Consider the following 20793-nt stretch of genomic DNA (forward strand, 5'->3'; position numbering starts at 1 on the left):
AGCGAGGGTTTTATTTAAATGCTCCATATGGCCCTTTGTCTGCGGGTGGTACGCTGTAGTGCGCCGATGGCTTGTGTGGCTCAAGTGCAGAATCTGTTGCGTAAGTGCAGCTGTGAATGCCGTACCTCTGTCCATAATAAGGACCTCGGGTGCACCATGATGAAGAACAATGTTCTTTATGAAGAATCCGGCTGCCTCGATTGCATTTCCCGATGCTAACGCCGTTGTCTCGGCATAGTGCGTCAGATAGTCCGTTGCTACCACTATCCACCTGTTCCCGCAAGTAGACGTCGAGAAGGGGCCAAGCAGATCCACGTCTATCTGCTGGAATGGTTTCCATGGTGGCTCGATTGGTTGCAGGAGGCCGGCTGGCCTTGTAGGCGGTGTTTTCAGACGTTGGCATTCTCGGCAGGTTTTCACGTAGCGTACGACGTCTGCGTTCAGGCCCAGCCAGTAGTACTTCTCTTGAATTCTTCTGAGAGTTCGAGTGAATCCCACATGCCCTGCTCTCGGCTCATCGTGAGACGCTTCTAAAATCCCTTCCCTTAGCTTGACTGGCACGACGAGTAGATACGCCGCTTTGTACGACGTGAAGTTCTTTTTCACAAGCACGTTGTCGCGCAGGCACAGTGGTGGAAGCGTGCGTCTGAATGCTTTTGGCACTGAATCGGTCTTCCCTTCGAGATATTGAGCCACACAACGTAGATCAGGATTGGCACGTTGATCTTGTGCGAAGGTGTTAGAGCTTATGGGGCCAAGGAAGGCATCGTCGTCATCGTCGCAGGACGGGGCGGATTCAACAGGGGCTCTCGAAAGGCAGTTGCCGTCTGCGTGCTTTCGGCCTGACTTATACTGAACGGTGACGTCGAACTCCTGTAGTCGCAGGCTCCAACAAGCGAGGCGACCTGACGGGTCTTTCAGGTTAGCGAGCCAGCACAGAGCTTGGTGGTCACTGATGACCTTGAAGTGCTTCCCATAGAGATACGGCCGAAATTTTGTGACCGCCCAAACAACAGCGAGGCATTCCTTTTCGGTCGTCGAATAGTTCAATTTCGCTTTCGACAGGGATCTGCTCGCGTAGACGATGGCTCACTCCAGGCCGTTCTTCTTTTAAATCAACACAGCACCGAGTCCTATGCTGCTTGCATCCGTGTGGATCTCGGTGTCAGCGCTCTTGTCGAAATGCCCGAGTGCTGGCAGTGACTGCAAGCGTCTTTGAAGTTCGCGAAAAGCGTCTTCTTGGGGCTTCTTCCATGTGAACTGCACGTCGGCTTTCATAAGGCGAGTGAGAGGCTCTGCGATTCGAAAGAAATCTCGGACAAAATGCCTGTAATACACAGAGAGCCCCAAAAATCTACGGACAGCTTTCTTTTTACTGGGTATCGGGAAAATTTCGATGGCTGCCGTCTTTTTGGGGTCCGGATGCACGCCTTCACGATTAACTATGTGACCGAGGAACAGGAGCTCTTCGTCGGCGAAACAACATTTCTCTGGTTTCAGAGCTTAATGCAATGTGCTTTCTACGTTTCACGTTGAAGCGAGAGCTGTACGAAAATCAATATGCTCGCTTACCTGTGTGCGCGTGACACCATGGTTGTTAATTTAGATAGTGAGCGAATGTTTACAAGTTTTTGCGGCAGATAAAACTACTATCTTTGCTTCGTATAGCTGTCCACTAATTTGCTATTGTAATCGATGTTTCGCTTTTCGGGTGAAACTGCTACATTTCTTTTTTCTCTGTGCCAGTCAGCGTGACGAACGTGCGGATGAAGCAAGAGTGATCTCGACGTCGGGCATGTCGGACCAGTAAGCCACGTCTGGTTACGTTGGCTGTGCCAGTAATTCAAAGTATAGACATGTTGTTCACGCCAAGGTGACGTAGCATGTGTGTGCGTGCTCACGTCACGTCAGACTATATACATGCCTTAACCGAGCAATTTTTTTTCCGACTTTCATTAGTTCGAATTTTGTACAATTCAAATTTTTGCAGCATCCCCACGAAATTCGAATTAATGGGCTTTTACTGTACGAGTGAAGACTTTCAAACTGAGATACCGTCAGAGATCCACTATGTCGATGCTCGAGTAGACAGAATCGAGTCAACTGTCAACTCTCTAGGACAGTAAGTGCTCATATTACGTGAGGAAATAGTTTCCCATTTTGATACCTTCCATCGGGAGATTACAACGCTCATTCACGGTGCACTTTCAGCTGAGGACCAGTGATACTCGAAAGCCAGAGTCTATCCCCAATGCGAAGCATCCCTGCAGGAGTTTGCACAGAGTGAGCAAAATGGCTTAGCTCGGTGAATAGCAACACCCACTTATTAATGTTTGGCAGTGGAATTGTCGCGGCTTTGCTTGGAAACGAGGGATGCTGCAACAATACATTGTCAATCAACCAACTGAGGCTCTGCAGGAAACAGGCGTGCAACTTACCCTTCCAGGCTATCATCTGCACACTGACCAACAAACACGCACAGCCATTCTGACAAGTACACATCCGATAATGATCAACCATACCCTCATGACCCCGGCATAGACCATGTCCTTATTGAGATTTTGCCTATAGGCTGGTGTGAACCCTGCCTTTACATCCTCAACAGTGGCGTAGCTAGAAATTATGTTCGATGGGGGGGGGGGAGCTGACATTGCAGCTCGGCCTCCTCCGTATGAAATTTGTCAAGGGATCAAATATATGAATAATAACTGCATTGCCAGTGCCGAAGATGCTGCAAACGAATTCTTAAATGCTACGCACTGTCAAAACAAGTAAAATATGTATTCTTTCATAAAATACTATACTTGTATGTTCTTGTCTATTTATCAAGTAAAAAAATATCGCACGAACTTTATAACTAAGTGAAAGCTCGTTAATTCGACTTCTGTTAATTCGGAAAATCCGATAATTCGACCTTTGCGCCTGGTCCCTACAATTATATATAGGAGTCTATGGGACGAAACTCTCGTTAATTCGGACGGATTCCAACCCACCTCGGATAATTCGGACGATTTAGGGCAGCCACCGAGGCTCAAAAACGAAAATACGGCAAACGCGGCACAAGAGTGATACCCAAACCAACGCCTCGTTGCCCAAACGCAGCATCGCCATTGACACCAAGTGGCTGAAACTTGGCCAATCCAATCCAATTGGCTCGACCTATGGCTGGATGGGTGCTTTTCCTCATAGAGTTTCCTAAACTCTATGCTTTTCCTTGCTTTTTCTACAGTGTACTAGAATATTGGGTAGTGTGCTCTCTGCCCTATGCGGCGCACGCTTCCGGCTGAAGCCGCGCATGTCGCCGGAGCCGGAGGCCGCTAGGGGCGCTGGAGCTAGTTCCACCTGAAGACCCGTGCCAGCGCGTGCGTTCCCGTCACTGCCATTCGCTTGCTGCAGCCTGCACACGAGGATGCGAATCGACTTGATTTTGATTGTTTTTGTGAAGTGCAACGTTCGTAGACTTGTCTCTGCAACACCCTCGGACATCCTTTGTGCTCGTTCTGCGGTGCGCTAAGCAACTATGCCTAGTCGCCGGCGCAATTACTGTTTTGCACCAGGGTGTCGGACATGCTATAGTCGAGTGAAAGACTCGTGGAAGGCATCTCTTTTCAGCGTCCCACAAGACGAAGAAAGGAGGCATCAGTGGGAAAGAAACTTACACCGTGAAGACAAGAAGCTTGACCAAACATGTGCAGTGTGCGAAATGCTTGAAAACCTGTTTACAGAATGCAAGAAGCAAGAACTGCATGCCTTCAGTATTATGGATATACACACCCTCGTGAGGGCAAGGTGCATGAGCAACATATTGGTTACAATGAGCGCGCAGCTGAAGTTACAAGAAAAGTTATCAACTTCTATTTAACTACACAGCTCCATTTTTTCGGGAAAGGCATCAACTCAGAGCAACGAAGCAGAAGGGAAGCAGCTAAGCATCGGAAAATAAGTAAACCTGTATGAGAAAGCTGTGTAGTACATGTTTAAAACATTTGCTCCATTAAAAAAAATTTCAATTAATGGTATGTTTGTTTTGAATGAAGAGGGGGTAGGCAGATCTAAAAAAACAAATATCTCAACGTGAATGAAGCCCATATGTCGCGGTGGTGCACCATATGAAAAAGGCATGAAAGTCCTCTAGACTATTCTCTCTTCCATTATCGTCGTGGATGCCACTGGTACTGTATAAATCTCTATAGAACTCCTCAGCCACTTGAACTATCTCATCCATAATAGTAATGATATTGCCGGCTTTGTCTCTTAACGCATACATCTGATTCTTGCCAATTCCTAGTTTCTTCTTCACTGCTTTTAGGCTTCCTCCGTTCCTGAGAGCATGTTCAATTCTATCCATATTATACTTCCTTATGTCAGCTGTCTTACGCTTGTTGATTAACTTCGAAAGTTCTGCCAGTTCTATTCTAGCTGTAGGGTTAGAGGCTTTCATACATTGGCGTTTCTTGATCAGATCTTTCGTCTCCTGCGATAACTTACTGGTATGCTGTCTAACGGAGTTACCACCGACTTCTATTGCACACTCCTTAATGATGCCCACAAGATTGTCGTTCATTGCTTCAACACTAAGGTCTTCTTCCTGAGTCAAAGCCGAATACCTGTTCTGTAGCTTGATCTGGAATTCCTCTATTTTCCCTCTTACCGCTAACCCATTGATCGACTTCTTATGTACCAGTTGCTTCCGTTCCCTCCTCAGGTGTAGGCTAATTCGAGTTCTTACCATCCTATGGTCACTGCAGCGCACCTTACTGAGCACGTCCACATCTTGTATGGTGCCAGGGTTAGCGCAGAGTATGAGGTCTATTTCATTTCTAGTCTCGCCGTTCGGGCTCCTCCACGTCCACTTTCGGCTATCTCGCTTGCGGAAGAAGGTATTCATTATCCGCATAATATTCTGTTCCGCAAGCTCTACTAATAACTCTCCCCTGCTATTCCTAGTGCCTATGCCATATTCCCCCACTGCCTTGTCTCCAACCTGCTTCTTGCCTACCTTGGCATTGAAGTTGCCCATCAGTATACTGTATTTTGTTTTGACTTTACCCATCGCCGATTCCACGTCTTCATAGAAGCTTTCGACTTCCTGGTCATCATGACTGGATGTAGGGGCGTAGACCTGTACAACCTTCATTTTGTACCTCTTATTAAGTTTTACAACAAGACCTGCCACCCTCTCGTTATTGCTATAGAATTCCTGCATGTTACCAGCTATGTTCTTATTAATCAGGAATCCGACTCCTAGTTCTCGTCTCTCCGCTAAGCCCCGGTAGCACAGGACGTGCCCGCTTTTTAGCACTGTATATGCTTCTTTTGGCCTCCTAACTTCACTGAGCCCTATTATATCCCATTTGCTGCCCTCTAATTCCTCTAATAGCACTGCTAGACTCGCCTCACTAGATAACGTTCTAGCGGTAAACGTTGCCAGGTTCATATTCCAATGGCGGCCTGTCCGGAGCCAGTGATTCTTAGCACCCTCTGCAGCGTCGCAGGTCTGACCGCCGCCGTGGTCAGTTGCTTCGCAGCTGCTGGGGATTTAGGGCCGGGGTTTGATTGTTGTGTTCATATAGGAGGTTGTGGCCAAGTACTGCACCAGGGTGGCCAAGCCTGCTCTGGTGAGGGAGTGCGTTACCGGTTCTGGTCACCGAGTTCAGGCCACACTCCAGGCCTGTTTATGCAATTTTATCAACACACGGATCTTTTCTTTTTTTTTTAATCCGGTGGAAAATTGCGCGGCACCGGGATTCGAACCACGGATCTCTTGCACGCGAGGCGGGTGTTCTACCTCTACGCCACCGCTGCACAGCTTCACCACGCGACAATTCGCTGCGCCGCAACAATGTCTTTTTTTCATTTGTGGGTCGAGGGCATGAAATTGAAAAAAAATAACCTAGATGGAAAGCGTGTTCGCCCAATCGAATGCCTACTGTCGGCACCTATAGTGTGGCTATCGAAGGAATATGCAAGAAAACATGAGGCACTTGGTCCACAGAGAAGCATACGCATACTGCTTGGTATCCTACACCGGTGAGACGAAACTTTCCGGAGAGGTCACGCTCAAGCGAACATGTTGCAATCCGTCAAGTGCCCACAGTGATGGTGGCAAGCGACCGTTGTTTTTTCTTGTGTGCTAGCCGGAAAGCCTATAAAACGCTGCCCGGCGAAAATCCACTCAGCCAGAGAAAAACGAATGCTCACTGAAGTGCGCCACGCTGTGGTTGGGGCCACACAAGAAAAACGCTTGCACTTTGGCTGGCTCTGGCAGCCCGCGGGTAGCGAAAACAAAAAAATTGAAGAGGCTAAATGTGTCCCTGCGAATAAAAGTCAAAGTAAAGGAATAAATAAGAATGTAGATACCTTTGCTGGCTTTAGTATCTTGACATGGATGCTTTGGCACAGGTAAAAAACATGTTGATATTCTTTTCTGTGACATGACGGCACAAATGAACCACCACAACACTTCATCTCATCGGGCCTCACCGTGTGCTTTGTCAACTTGTCTGATAGTGTGTTGATTTGGCTTGTCTCGTTGTATGGTCTGACGTACGACTTTAGAAAAGTCAATGCACCTTTGTCGTCAAATGTTTATAACAACATTAAACCCATAAATTTCCGGAATTTAAATCCCGTGCTCCGTAGATTCCGTGACCTCCGCGATATGCCGCGACAAGCCCGCTTGCCATCAAAGTGCCCTTGAAACTGTGTTCTGTAGGGGTTCCTTGTGTCATGTGACTCCCGGTGCATGGGCATTGCCGCAAAATCCAGGACGAGATGGCAATTTTCACGCTGAAATGTCTTTTCGAGCTTGAAATAGACATTCTAGTCAAAATACCCAACGATTTTCGGTGCCAAGGGTGGTTTTGGTCGGGGTGCATGACAGGACGAAAGAATTTCGGGGGTTGGGGGCTGAAGTCCCATAAGCCTCCCCCCCCCCCTGGCTACGCCCCTGGTCCTCAACACATCTCCAAAAACGAAACTTGGGCCGCCTCGTCCACCAGAGCAAATATCTAGCAGGTCATAATGCGCTACTTATCCTAGGTGTCTTCAATGCTGCGCATGCCACGTGGGTTTACACCAGAGGCATGCCTAGGCTGCTGCAATGGTTCCACGTAATATGATAAAATTATTTGGATAGCATGTGAATCTATGCAGTGTGAAGACTAAAGATTCGACACAGTGTGGTACATATTTCGGGAGCTAAGAGTGCTAATGTGGAACACAGAACAAGAGTATACTGCACTGTGGTTGGTGACATTTTCTTGCACTGCGACGGAATGCTCGGTACACCAGAAGAATGATTCAAAAGTTTGTTGCTGGCATCGCTCTCAAATTGCCATTTTAAGGTGTCACTGAGTTGCAGTAACTAGCTGAAGCTAGTTATTTGAAAACTAAATCACATTGTCTTTTGAATAATGTCAAAGCCTGCTTCACATATCTGTGAAAACTCTGGAAACTTCTGGTGTCTGGTGGCGTTATTGTCCATTCAGGGGTTTTGTTGCAAGAAAGTGTGAGCAAGATCCTCAGCACTTGGATTGCTATTTTTTGCTACAAATGGCAAAAGCCACCAAGCCTGAGCGTGTTTCTCATGCAGGTGCTGGTGGTGGATGTTGATCGGGGCACCTTGCTGTGTGAGGACGAGGACAACCGAGATGTGGTGCCCAAGAAGCTGCGGCACTCTCTTTGCACTGCACTCAGCCTGGCCAAGAACATGACTGGTGAGGGGCCAAAACGATCCCCTCTTCTCTTTGTAATACCTTTGGGCCTTGAAAGAATGGGAAATAAATCACTAAATAAATAGATAAAGGAAAAGTGGACAAACAAACAGTTTGCCATCAGTTGGAGCTGAATCTGCTCCAGCCTATTCGGCATGTCGGCATGCAATATTGACGGCATGCAATGGTTCTGCATGAAATGATAAAACTACTATTTGGATAAAATGTAAATCTTTTCACTATAAGAATGTATGTGCAGTGTGAAGAGTAAAAATGAGTCTTTAGATCCACTTTCATTTCTAATTGCCTTATTTCTGCATTTCAGCTAAAATTGTAGGTAATTTATGCTTTGGTTTACTTAGATTTATTGTCTGTTGACTTCATGTAGTTGTGACAGTCAAGCTTCCCTGGCTCTTCATCACCACTGAGTGTGGAAAATGTCACTCAGCAAAAGAGATACTACTGCCATCTATGCTGTGAAAAAAGAAAAACACCATTTGGCATACTCTGCAAGTCTCAAGTCGTTCATAAACCCACAACGAAGTGGCATTGTCATAAGCCAAAAAGTGACAATTGCTCATGACAAGTGATAAATTCTGAGTGAAGTGCTGTTGTGGGCGCGTTTTCCATTCTTTTTTTCTGTGCTTGCTTGAGCGCTTAAACAAACTGTATATTATGCTCATGGCAAGTCGAGGTCATCAAGGTCTCTTGAGGGGTAATGGCGACAGCCATCGTAGAGAGCACTATACATCGACAATACCACTGAGCAGAAATTAAAAAAATTCTTGTATCTTCATTGCTTTTCGTTTGCAAAGCAGGTAATCTAACCGCTGCATGATAGCAGCTGCTTTCTTTTCTTTATTACCAGACCTTGAAATCACATAGACGAACTGTAAAAGTGGTTTATCCGGGTTGTAGAGCAGCATCGACAAATGCAGCACCAGCAGGTAGGGCGCAGCCAAAGAGTGAACTGGGTACGAGCCACGCGATAGGGGCCAACCGGGCTTTTCAGCGCGCTGATCCTCTTCCTCACAATGACCCCTGGAATTGGAGTAGCCATCCTGGCGACCTAGGAAGAGGTAAGCGGATTGTAATACGGCTTGAGCCGGTCAATGTGCACAGTTACTCGCCTGCGACGATGGAGATCGGAAGATGGCGATACGAGTTCGACCACGTAATTAACTGGTGATGGTCATGCAACCACGTGGTAGGGCCTGTAGTGGTTCGGAAGGAGCTTGGACGAAAGGCCAGGAGCAGCAACAGGTGGGACCCAAAGCCACAACACGAGTGAGTCGATGTGGAAGGGGCAAGGGGGTGAGTTGAGGTCATTATGCTCTTATTAGCGACACTGTTGAGCAGACTTCAAAGAACGAGCCAGTTGTCGGCATTTCTTGGTGTACTGAGCCACCGTAGAAAGAGGTGAGCATTCAGCAGGGTCCGGCCGGTACGGGAGAACCGTATGAATGGTGCTGGAGGGATGGCGGCTGTAAAGCAGAAAGAATGGTGAGAATCCGGTTGTAGGCTTGAGAGGCAGTGTTATATGCATATATGACGAACAGAAGTACGATATCCCAGTTCAAATGGTCAGACGCAACATACATGGATAGCTTGTCACCAAGAGTTCTGTTGAAATGTTCTGTCAAGGCATTGGTGTGGAGGATAAGCAGTAGTGGTGTGGTAAATAATTTGGCCTTCAGTAGGAGTTACTGTAGGACGTCCGAGAGGAATATGTGACCCCAATCGCTCAGCAGTTCACGAGGTGTGCTATGGCGGAAGAGACAAAGTTGTTTAGAATGAACGAGGCCTCCTTTGCTGATGCAGCAGGCAAGGCGACAGTTTCAGCATATCGTGTCAGATAATCTACGGAGACGACAATCCATCGGTTGCCAGTATAAATCAATATACCCGTATAAATCAATGCCGACGCAGTCAAATGGGTGAGCTGGCCAGGAAAGTGGCTGGAGAGGTGCGATGGAGGGATGTGGGACACATTTGCATCATTGGCAGGCAATGCAGGAGCGTTCATATTTGTGGATGAAGTTGTACATCCTAGGGCGATATTACTGTAGGCGAAGCCTACGATATCATTCACTGGGACCGGTCTGTGGTCACTCCACCATGGCCACACTGCGAGTCAGAGTGAAAAGCGGAGCATCAATCTTTTCAAAGGTGGCGAGGCACTACTAAGAGCCATGTGCAGCCATCATTGCAGTAGTTGCAGTGATATAGAAGCTCGTCGCAGATAGTGAAATGCTGCACCTGTTGGCGTAACGCTCGAGGCACCGAAGCTGCCGGAGGATTTGATAAAACATAGTATATTATGATGATCCATGTGTCTTTTCGTTGCTCCGAGGCCATGTCCAGGATGTCAAGTGGTGAAATATCATGACTGCAGGTAGAAGTACTGGCGTCCGAAGTAGCTGGGAAGCACGAGGGCACATCAACGTCAGAGTCAGAGTCCAGAGCGATAGACGACATGGATATCATATTACTGGATTCGGAGGGCCCACCGCCCGAGGTGGCCTGACGGGTCTTTGAAGTTGGACAATGAGCAAAGAGCGTGATGATCAGTCACCACGTCAAAAGGTCGACCGTAGAGATATGGGCGAAATTTCTGAAGAGCCCATACCATGGCCAGGCACTCTTTTTCTGTTACTGAGTAATTGGCCTCAGGTTTTGTGAGGGCATGACTGGCATAAGCAACCACGTATCCGGCATTAGTGTTCTTACGTTGTGCGAGCACGGCACCAAAGCCGACACCACTGGCGTCAGTGTGAAGTTCTGTCGGTGCACTTGGATCAAAATGGTGCAAGATTGGCGGAGATGTAAGTAGGCAGCGAAGAGTCGTAAAGGCATCATCAGAGGCTTCCGACCAAGTAGAAAGTTCATTGTTGCCTTGAAGAAGCTGGTTTAGGGGTGCAATCACAGTAACGAAATTGTGAACGAATTGTTGAAAACAGGAGCATATGCCAATGAAGTTGTGCAGTGCTTTCAAGTTAGTGGGCTTTGGGAATTTGGCTACGGCGCGAAGTTTAGCAGGATCAGGAAGAGTGCCTTCTTTGGAGACAACATGACCTTATATAGTGGGTTTTGAAGCTGCAAGTAGGCATTTTTCAAGTTAAGCTGGAGACCAGCATTCCGGAGATAGTTCAAAACTTGATGTAAACAGTGAAGATGGGTCGGAAAATCTGGGGAAAATACACTGTCATCGAAGTAGCAGAGATAAGTATGCCACTTCAGGCCGAGCCGGTTGCCATCCATCATACGTTAAAAGGTGGCGGCCGGGTTGCACAGACAGAGTGGCAGTACAGGGAATTCATACAAGCCATTTGGTGTTAGAAACATGGTTTTGGAACAGTCAGCATCAGCTATGGGCACCTGCCAGTAGCCAGAGCGGAAATCTAAGGAGGAATAAAACTCCACTCCTTGCAAATAGTCAAGTGCGTTGTCAATACGTGGCAACGGGTATATGCATCCTTTTGGGTAATCTTGTTAAGCCTTTGATAATCAATGCAAAATCGTATAGTGCTGTCTTTTTTTTTTTTTTTCGGCTAGGACAACTCATGATGCCCAAGGACTACTAGAAGGCTGGATGACAAGGCGTTTGAGCATATCATTCACCTGGTCATCGATAACACATCTTTCAGTCACCGATACTTGGTAGAGACGCTGTCGAGTGAGTGCATGGCTCCCAGTGTCGATAGTGTGAGAAGCAGTCGTTGTGCAGCCGAGTGATGTTGCTTGTAGCAAGTGAAGGAGTTCATCACACTGTGTCATCGTAAAGTCACTGGCAATAGCTGGCGTGAAAGAATGCAGCAATGAATGTGGAGGCAATGCCTCGAGAGTGGCAAGATAAGTGGGGTCGTCCATCATGTCAAATATTGAAGATGAGTGAGGTTTTTAGCGCATGAAAAGGGACGAGAAACAGAGGCAAGACGCTGTGTCTGCGTCTTGCCTCTGTCTCTCGTCCCTTTTCATGCGCCAAAAACCTCAGTTATGGAATACCAACATGCCCTAACCTACGCTCCTTGAAGATGAGGCCAGTGGCAATGCTTTGCCAAGGCTTTCACGCTGGTGTAATGTAATTAGTTTGGCCGATGAGTTTGACACGCACGTGAGAGAGGTGCCAGTTTTGAACTCGAGGACGGAGAACGGCAGCGGTAGCGATTGGTGGCAAACTAAGAGTATGGATGGTGCGAAGAGTACTGTGCCGTCATCTACAGGCACAGTACTCTTCGCAAACGGCGATTTTGCGACAAGGGTCCTCGTGGTCAGTGATATCTGTCAAAAACGGAAATACCTTGATTTTGGTGCAAGCGCAGTCGATGATCGCATGATGTGTGGAGAGAAAGTCCCAACCTAATATGGGTAACTGGGTAGGAGCCACGCAGTGGCAGTCACGCTTTCTTGCGCATCAATCTTCTTCCTCACAGAACATGGATGTACAGGTTTCCAGAGGTAGTGTAGAAATCAGAGTAGTGCAGGAAAGCTTCCAACTTAGACTGCCATTGCAGGAGGACATGTTGTTGGTGCTTGCTTAAAATGAAGTGCAACCATGATGAAAGACATGTGCCCGTGGTGGTTTCATTGTGGTTGTGGCATTTCACTGCATTGTGTCCCTTGAGGGGCACCATCATCCTTAAGTCTAGCAGTGCTATTGGAGGAATTAGAGGGCAGTAAACAGGATATAATAGGGCTCAGTGAAGTTAGGAGGACAAAAGAAGCATATACAGTGCTAAAAAGTGGGCACGTCGTGTGCTACCGGGGCTTAGCGAAGAGACGAGAACTAAGAGTCGAATTCCTGATTAATAAGAATATAGCTGGTAACATACAGGAATTCTATAGCAATAACGAGAGGGTGGCAGGTCTTGTTGTAAAACTTAATAAGAGGTACAAAATGAAGGTTGTACAGGTCTACACCCCTACATCCAGTCATGATGACCAGGAAGTCGGAAAGCTTCTATGAAGACGTGGAATCGGCGATGGGTAAAGTCAAAACAAAATACAGTATACTGATGGGTGACTTCAACGCCAAGGCAGGCAAGAAGCAGGCTGGAGACAAGGCAGTGGGGGAATATGGCATAGGCACTAGGAATAGCAGGGGAGAGTTATTAGTAGAGTTTGCGGAACAGAATAATATGCGGATAATGAATACCTTCTTCCGCAAGCGAGATAGCCGAAAGTGGACGTGGAGGAGCCCGAATGGCGAGATTAGAATTGAAATAGACCTCATACTCTGCGCTAACCCTGGCATCATACAAGATGTAGACGTGCTCGGCAAGGTGCGCTGCAGTGACCATAGGATGGTAAGAACTCGAATTAGCCTAGACCTGAGGAGGGAACGGAAGAAACTGGTACATAAGAAGTCGATCAATGAGTTAGCGGTAACAGGGAAAATAGAGGAATTCCAGATCAAGCTACAGAACAGGTATTCGGCTTTGACTCAGGAAGAAGACCTTAGTGTTGAAGCAATGAACGACAATCTTATGGGCATCATTAAGGAGTGTGCAATAGACGTTGGTGGTAACTCCATTAGACAGGATGCTAGTAAGCTATCGCAGGAGACAAAATATCTGATCAAGAAACGCCAATGCATGAAAGCCTCTAACCCTACAGCTAAAACATAACTGGCAGGATTTTCCAAGTTAATCAACAAGCGTAAGACAGCTGACATAAGGAAGTATAATATGGATAGAATTGAACATGCTCTCAGGAACGGAGGAAGCCTAAAAGCAGTGAAGAAGAAACTAGGAATTGGCAAGAATCAGATGTATGCGTTAAGAGACGAAGCCGGCAATATCGACACGTGTACTTGTTTGTCTTTATCGGGCGACACGTTTCACCGCCTAACAAATGTTATCGCACAGCGCGGGACACACCTGCATGTGTTCGAAGTTTCTGGAAAGTTAACGATGCTTCTATCCGCTGTCTGTTGTCGCCGAACCTTGTGTTATCTGACTTCATCGCGTGACGCGAATGGTGTAGAACTTTGTGGAAGGCACGTGGGTCCCGACGATTAGTCTGAAACATTCGACGACTGCTGTATAAAAGCCGACGCGCTTGACCTGCTGATCAGATTTTCGACGATCGCCGACCGTGTTCGCCCGCTATCGTTGTGCTATAAGTGTAGCCTCCTTTTGTGGGCACAGGTTCGCCCAATAAACGTTAATGTTGTCTTTCACAGTATTGCTACTGTGTTCTTCAACGTCACCACCACGTGACAATATCATTACTAATATGGATGAGATAGTTCAAGTGGCTGAGGAGTTCTATAGGGATTTATACAGTACCAGTGGCACCCACGACGCTAATGGAAGACAGAATAGTTTAGACGAATGTGAAATCCCACAAGTAACGCTGGAAGAAGCAAAGAAAGCCTTGGGAGCTATGTAAAGGGGGAAGGCAGCTGGGGAGTATCAGGTAAGAGCAGATTTGTTGAAGGACAATGGGCAGATTGTTCTAAAAAAAAACTGGCCACCCTGTGTACGCAACGCCTCAAGCCCTAGAGCGTACCGGAATCTTGGAAGAACGCTAACATAATTGTAATCCATAAGAAAGGGGACGCCAAGGACTTGAAAAATTAGATCGGTCAGCTTACTGTCCGTTGCCTACAAAGTATTTACTAAGGTAATCGCAAATAGAATCAGGAACACCTTAGACTTCTGTCAACCAGAGGACCAAGCAGGATTTCATAAAGGCTACTCAAGAATAGACCATATTCACACTATCAATTAGATGATAGAGAAATGTACGGAATGTAACCAACCCTTATATATAGCTTTCATTGATTAGGAAAAACCGTTTGATTGAGTCGAAACCTCAGCAGTCATGGAGGCAATGCGGAATAAGGGTGTAGACGGGCCGTATGTAAATATACTGAAAGATATCTATAGCGGCTCCACAGCAACCGTAGTCCTCCATAAAGAAAGCAACGAAATCCCAATAAAGAAAGGCATCAAGCAGGGAGATATGATCTCTCCAATGCTTTTCACAGTGTGTTTACAGGAGCTTTTCAGAGACCTGGATAGGGAAGAATTGGGGATAAGAGTTAATGGAGAATGCCTTAGTAACATGTGATTCACTGATGATATTCCCTTGCTTAGTAACTCGGGACCAATTGCAATGCATGCTCACTTACCTGCAGAGGCAAAGCAGAAGGGTGGGTCTAAATATTAATCTGCAGAAAACTAAAGTAATGTTTAACATTCTTGGAAGAGAACAGCAGTTTACGATAGGTAGCGAAGCACTGGAAGTTGTAAGGGAATACATTTACTTAGGACAGGTAGTGACCGCGGATCCGGATCATGAGAGTGAAATAATCAGAAGAATAAGAATGGGCTGGGGTGCATTTGGCAGGCATTCTCAGATCATGAACAGCAGGTTGCCATTATCCCTCAAGAGAAAAGTGTATAACAGCTGTGTCTTACCAGTACTCATGTACAGGGCAGAAACCTGGAGGCTTACGAAAAGGGTTCTACTTAAATTGAAGACGATGCAACGAGCTATGGAAAGAAGAATGATGAGTCACGTTAAGGGATAAGAAAAGAGCAGGTTGGGTGAGGGAACAAATGCGAGTTAATGACATCTTAGTTGAAATCAAGAAAAATAAATGGGCATGGGCAGGATATGTAATGAGGAGGGAAGATAACCGATGGTAATTAAGGGTTACGAACTGAATTCCAAGGGAAGGGAAGCGTAGCAGGGGGCGGCAGAAAGTTAGGTAGGCGGATGAGATGAAGAAGTTTGCAGGGACAACCTCGCCAGGATTAGTACCTGACCGGGGTAGTTGGAGAAGTATGGGAGAGGCCTTTGCCCTGCAGTGGGTGTAACGAGGCTGATAATGACGATTATGATCATCATCATCCTCCTTAAGGGTTGTCAATGAACTGTGAAATGACTTTTCTTGAAATACATGCAAGCAAGTCACTTGTTTGGATCACAATGCTACGCAGTCATACATAGTGAAGGCAGGCCAAAGGACATGTTAGATAGGACTCCATTATCGTTAGTGATTGCTAGGTATGTTATGAAATAAAAAAAATTTTTTAACATTTTTTCTTTATGTTTCTTCCCAAAAGTATATGTCTTCCCAACAGTGATGAAGAACGTCAGGAATTTTTATCTGGTTTTTTGCAAAAAATGCTGTACAGTGACCATGGTGCTAGAAATGTGATGCATTGATTGTGATAGCGAATTATAGGACAGCTAGACACAGTACGGTTAGTAGTTTTATCAGCTGTATAAACTGCTGTAAACATTCACTTGCTAACTAAATTACCGTGCACGGTGTCGCACGTGAACAGGCAAACATGAACGCATCTCACTCGGTCGCAGACACTCACTGGCATGGTGCTGAGCGGCCAGCAGTGGCGAATGAAGTCGGCTAGCCTTTTAAGTCCACCGTAGATTATTACCGCCAAGGAAGGATGCGCACGGCCATGCTCAACCGAGTCATGCACAGAAGCAAAATATGGTGCTACCCTACTTTATGAAGGAAAATAGGTGGAAGGCGAGAGATGGAAATTCAAGACGATGAACAAAACAAGAAAAAGGTAAAAGCGGCTAGCCAACGTTTCGACAAGTGGACTAGTCTTCTTCAAGGCGACATATCCTTTCCTCGGCAGAGTATTATAGGTAGGGTTCCTCGGAAGATGAAGGAACAAGGTAAGCGTCCTTTGCTTTCCTTGTCACACATAGCACTAATTGCAGAATAGAAGAGCCCTACCTATATATACTGTGCTAAGGAAAGCCTATGTCACCTTGAAAAAGACAAGTCCACTTGTCCAAACGTTGTCTCCCGCTTTTACCTTGTTCTCATTTTGCTCACCTACCGTACGAGATGGCTTTTAAACACAGCTTCAGTTTTATTTTCCAGAAAAAATACACATTTCTGGTAGGGATACCTGGGCAAAAAGCTGTTTTTAGACAGCTTGACTGGGCACAGGCAACCTGGAAACTTTTATTAGTGGTGACGTTCAGGGGATGAAACAGATTAATCATAAAACATAGCCATTAACAGCGCATACAGGTGACATGCACATATTCTCGCACATATACTCACATATATACTAACACATACATACATCATATTTACACAAACTGACTACACTTCAATAGCTCACACATATACCTACAGTAAAAATTTATAAGATATCCACTTCCAACAATAATGTGGGTTTCAAGTTTGTTTATTTATTTATCGATTTACTTTATTACCCACAGCGCCTTAACAGGCATTAATGTGGGGGGGGGATATACACAAAAAAGATATAGATATACATACAGTGTCAGTCACACAACTAATAAAAATAACCACTAATCACAATCAGTCACAAAATACACATGTCATTGGCACAAACTTAAACGCAGTTATGCTAACATAGAAAAGAAAACATCATTAGACATAACAGAGGCAATGTTTGATGGCAATTTATTCCATTCGCGGATTGTTCTAGGAAAGAAAGACAATCGAAGTAAATCAGTCTTGCATGCGATTTCTCGTACCTTGAACATGTGATCAACTCTGTCTGAGACATAGTGAGGTGCAAGCAAATATTTTGTATTTTCAATCCCGACACGACCATGGTAAACAGCATGAAAGAATTTCAATCGCAACTTACGTCGACGATTATCTAAATGCTCCCAATTCAGTGTTTCTTTTATACTTTCCACCCCAATAGTCCTGCGGTAATTGCCTGACACAAACCAGGCAGCCAAATTTTGAATCCTTTCCAATTTATCGTTGTCTCGCTTTGCTTCAGGTGGATAATAAAATCACTTGTACAGTTTGCATCCTGAAGATTAACAGTAATATAAGGCTATATGTTATGTGTCAGCTTATCATGTGATTGCACAAAACTGTGGCACGAATGCTAGCGCGCAAGCTTCGTGTCCGTAGTTCCTCTGCTAGATGTTTAGCTTTGTCTATGTTACTACACGTGCTGCGTCATGTCCTCACCTTCCTCATTTCGCCATCCAGCAGCGACGATTCTCTGCAGACGGGAGTCACCACCATACTAGACCTGGCCAACCACTTTTAGGCATGGGCATCTCAAATCAACCCCCACATGGCAACTTTGCCGGGAAAGCTGCTTTCAGAAGTGCCGACAGGCATCGATACAAGTCTTAGACTAGGGCTGCCTTGGCAGCAGATAACTTTGCATTTTCTTCTTAAGAACCCGGGAAGTACAAGTGCCAAGAGTTATATTGGACTATTTAGACCATAAAGTACAATCCTTCTGAAGATATTTAGTAAGAACAGAGCAGCAGTGAACATAAAATATTGTTATGCTTTTAAGAGGAAAATTCATCAGCATGACACGAACAGTGTTCTGCCACTATCAACAGCCAAGGAAGACTGGCAGTGCTGCAGCAGCAGCAACACATCATTGTAGTCCATGTCCCGGGTTGAGCAAGAGTTCAAGCAACACGGTCTGCTTGTAGCACACTAGTCAAACGTGGAGTTGCCCATCTGTGTCACTGTCCAAAAAAAAATCACGTTCCTATCGCGGTAGCGGCCAATGGTGAATGATTTTGCCGAAAAGAAATCTATGTGCGACAGTGGCTTCTTTCTCCCAGTTGTACAATGGTATATATGTGGTAGCTATGTGCAATAAAAATTCTGTTGTCAGTAGAACTGTGTCTTAGTTGCCTTCTCCTCTTGCCCTCGCGTTTTCTTGCACTTTGCCTCAAGTTGGAAGGATGTTGTTGTTTTGGTCTCAAATGTTTGCAAACCATGTCACATTGATGTCAGGTGTCGTGGGGTGCTGCACATTGAAGTTGACTGCCCACACATATTTTGAAATTGAATTTAAATGAGTTTCAAGCTACACTCGCTCTTGATATTGTTAGGCTGAAGAGAACTAATTATCTGACACGAATTAGAAGAAGAAGACTCTGGCTGTTGCCTGAGCACCATATATATAGCTTGTAAATATACATTATTCTATGCTCGTGGGCCTGCTTTCTTCCTGCAAGATCTTGGTGGCTGTGTGGAGTACAATCACGAAACTTCGGAGTGGATGACATCTACCTGTTACCACAATGGCAGATCAACCGACACAACTGACAATGCCTCCGCGGTCTATGCCAATGGTCATCCTCACTCACCTGCAGGACCCGAGGACATTTTGTGGCACGGACAATTCCGACGTTGAGGACTGGCTTGCGATGTATGAGCGAGTGCGCAGCAACAGGTGGGATCCAACATTGATGTTAGCAAACCTGTAATTCTATCTGAGAGGAAGTGCGAAGCAATAGTTTTTCAACAAAAATTTGTATCTAGTATGTGCAGGGGTCCCCATCGCTGCCCTCTAAAGGTTTAACACATGCTAAGTTTGCAGCCTACAACCTCTGTGGGCATCACATTTACGCCTCCATTGTTTGCTTGTAAACAGCATGCGAGACACCACGAGTGTATGCTGTGGCTGACATTGCCAAAACCTGCCTGGTGCACACAGTAAATAACCTGTAAGCGGCACCATGGCAGGCTGATTTGTTAGCGACAGAGCGCTCCCATAATAAGCAGGTGCGGCAATATGGAGGTGCTACTTCACTGCCTGCTCCCCATCCCCCACATGCAATGGATCCTGAACCTTCTTTGGCAACATCGCATGCGGCTCACACTGTGCCTTTCTAAAAGCTTCTCCGAGTCATTTCCTGAATTGTTTATTTAGTTTCCGGTTATCACATGCTTTCCGCGACACTCACAGATAATGCCTTCTCTTCTTACCTCAACCTTCACCTCTGTGTTTCAGATGTCAAAAAGAGTGCAGTGCGGCATGACTGAGCCAAAGGTTGCCTAAGTTGCCTAATTTATGATGTTTTTTCAGCACCTTGCTGATGCACTTTCTCATGCCGAGAATAGCCAAGGTCACACGTCCTTCGATAACGAGCATGGGCCACACACTCACAGTGAAGCTCTTTTGACAGCCTTGTTCGTAGAACATGAAACTGTGAGATGTTCTGGAGGCTCAGTCATGACAGCGGCACAGAAAAAGCAACAGAATGTGGTGCTGTTCAGTATAAACGTTTCGACTTGGTCTAGCTGTTCACTACACGCGATACATGCAGTTCATAGCTCGGTCCGAGTATTCTGAGCCAATTATTTATGCAATCACAAGAAGAAGATAGCTATAAAAAATATTCATTACATAAACGTTTTAGATGTTGCCTTCCTGTGGAAGCTACTGCCAGAGGCTGAGTATATTTGTGACCCCGACGAGTTCTGCCAGCACTGGTTTACGCGCCTCAAGGAAATCCCGTCTTCATGTAGTGACACCCGCGCTGAAGCAGACGAGATATTCTTTCAAGAAGAAGAAGTGGTTGACAACTTGAACAGGTACATCCATCTTTCTTCTGATGTTTCACCATTGAAGTCACCATCTTCGCTTCACAAATGCAGCAGACGATCTTACGGAAAGAGAAAGCAGGCAGAGATTGAAAGAGTCATGGTGATGAAGATGCATTCGACTTAAAGTGCTGCATATGGAAGCGTCAGTACACCTGAACTATCTGTGACAGAATGTCGTGCATGTGCTGGCTGGGTAAACAGCTTGAAGCAAGCATACGAGGCTTCAAGGTCCTATCGAGAGTGTCTCCGTCTCTTAATCATCGTGCCACCAGAAGTTAAAAACAAATGCGTTCAAGAGGCAATCCCAGCTGTCACAATGTACATGCACAGAAAGGCCCGAAATTGACACGAGAAGCATGGAATGTGATCAGATTTTCATCCATACACAAGGTTAAGCCCGTCGGCTAAATAAGCTGTGCTCGACTACTTCGCCAAGGACGAACTTGGGTGCTTTTGGCAGAGTCCGAACAAGAAGGATGTTGTGTCAGTCATCGCGAACGGCCAGAGAGAGCACATCTCAAAGCAGTTTATGACACATTCCATCCGTGAGATGTTCCAGACGTTCAAAGTGCCTCGCCTTGAAAGTGCCATTGCCCTGTAAAAGTTTTACAGCCTGCGTCCAAATGGGTGCTGTTCGCACCACAACAAGAGGTTTGCATTTGCATTTATTGCATTAATGCCAATCTTTGTATCTCCATGCTTGGGACATAACCAGCATAGAAAGTT

At 45.9% G+C, this 20793-nt stretch overlaps 1 protein-coding gene across 11 annotated transcripts in view; it reads left to right on the top strand.

Annotated features, from left to right (window-relative positions):
• Positions 1 to 20793, top strand: part of LOC126538440 (DENN domain-containing protein 2D-like) — a 423989-nt gene that overhangs the window by 272261 nt on the left and 130935 nt on the right. For 9 of the 11 annotated variants that reach the window (XM_050185285.3, XM_050185279.3, XM_055074743.2 and 6 more), the window contains one exon: positions 7595 to 7718. In XM_050185285.3, the coding sequence (XP_050041242.1) occupies positions 7595 to 7718 (124 nt within the window). Of the gene's footprint in view, positions 1 to 7594; positions 7719 to 11270; positions 11392 to 20793 lie in introns of all 11 variants that reach the window. The other 2 variants (XR_008613950.2, XR_008613951.2) reach the window with 1 other exon arrangement.

The sequence above is a fragment of the Dermacentor andersoni genome, chromosome 4 (genome assembly GCF_023375885.2).
Source record: "Dermacentor andersoni chromosome 4, qqDerAnde1_hic_scaffold, whole genome shotgun sequence".
NCBI lineage: Eukaryota > Metazoa > Arthropoda > Arachnida > Ixodida > Ixodidae > Dermacentor > Dermacentor andersoni.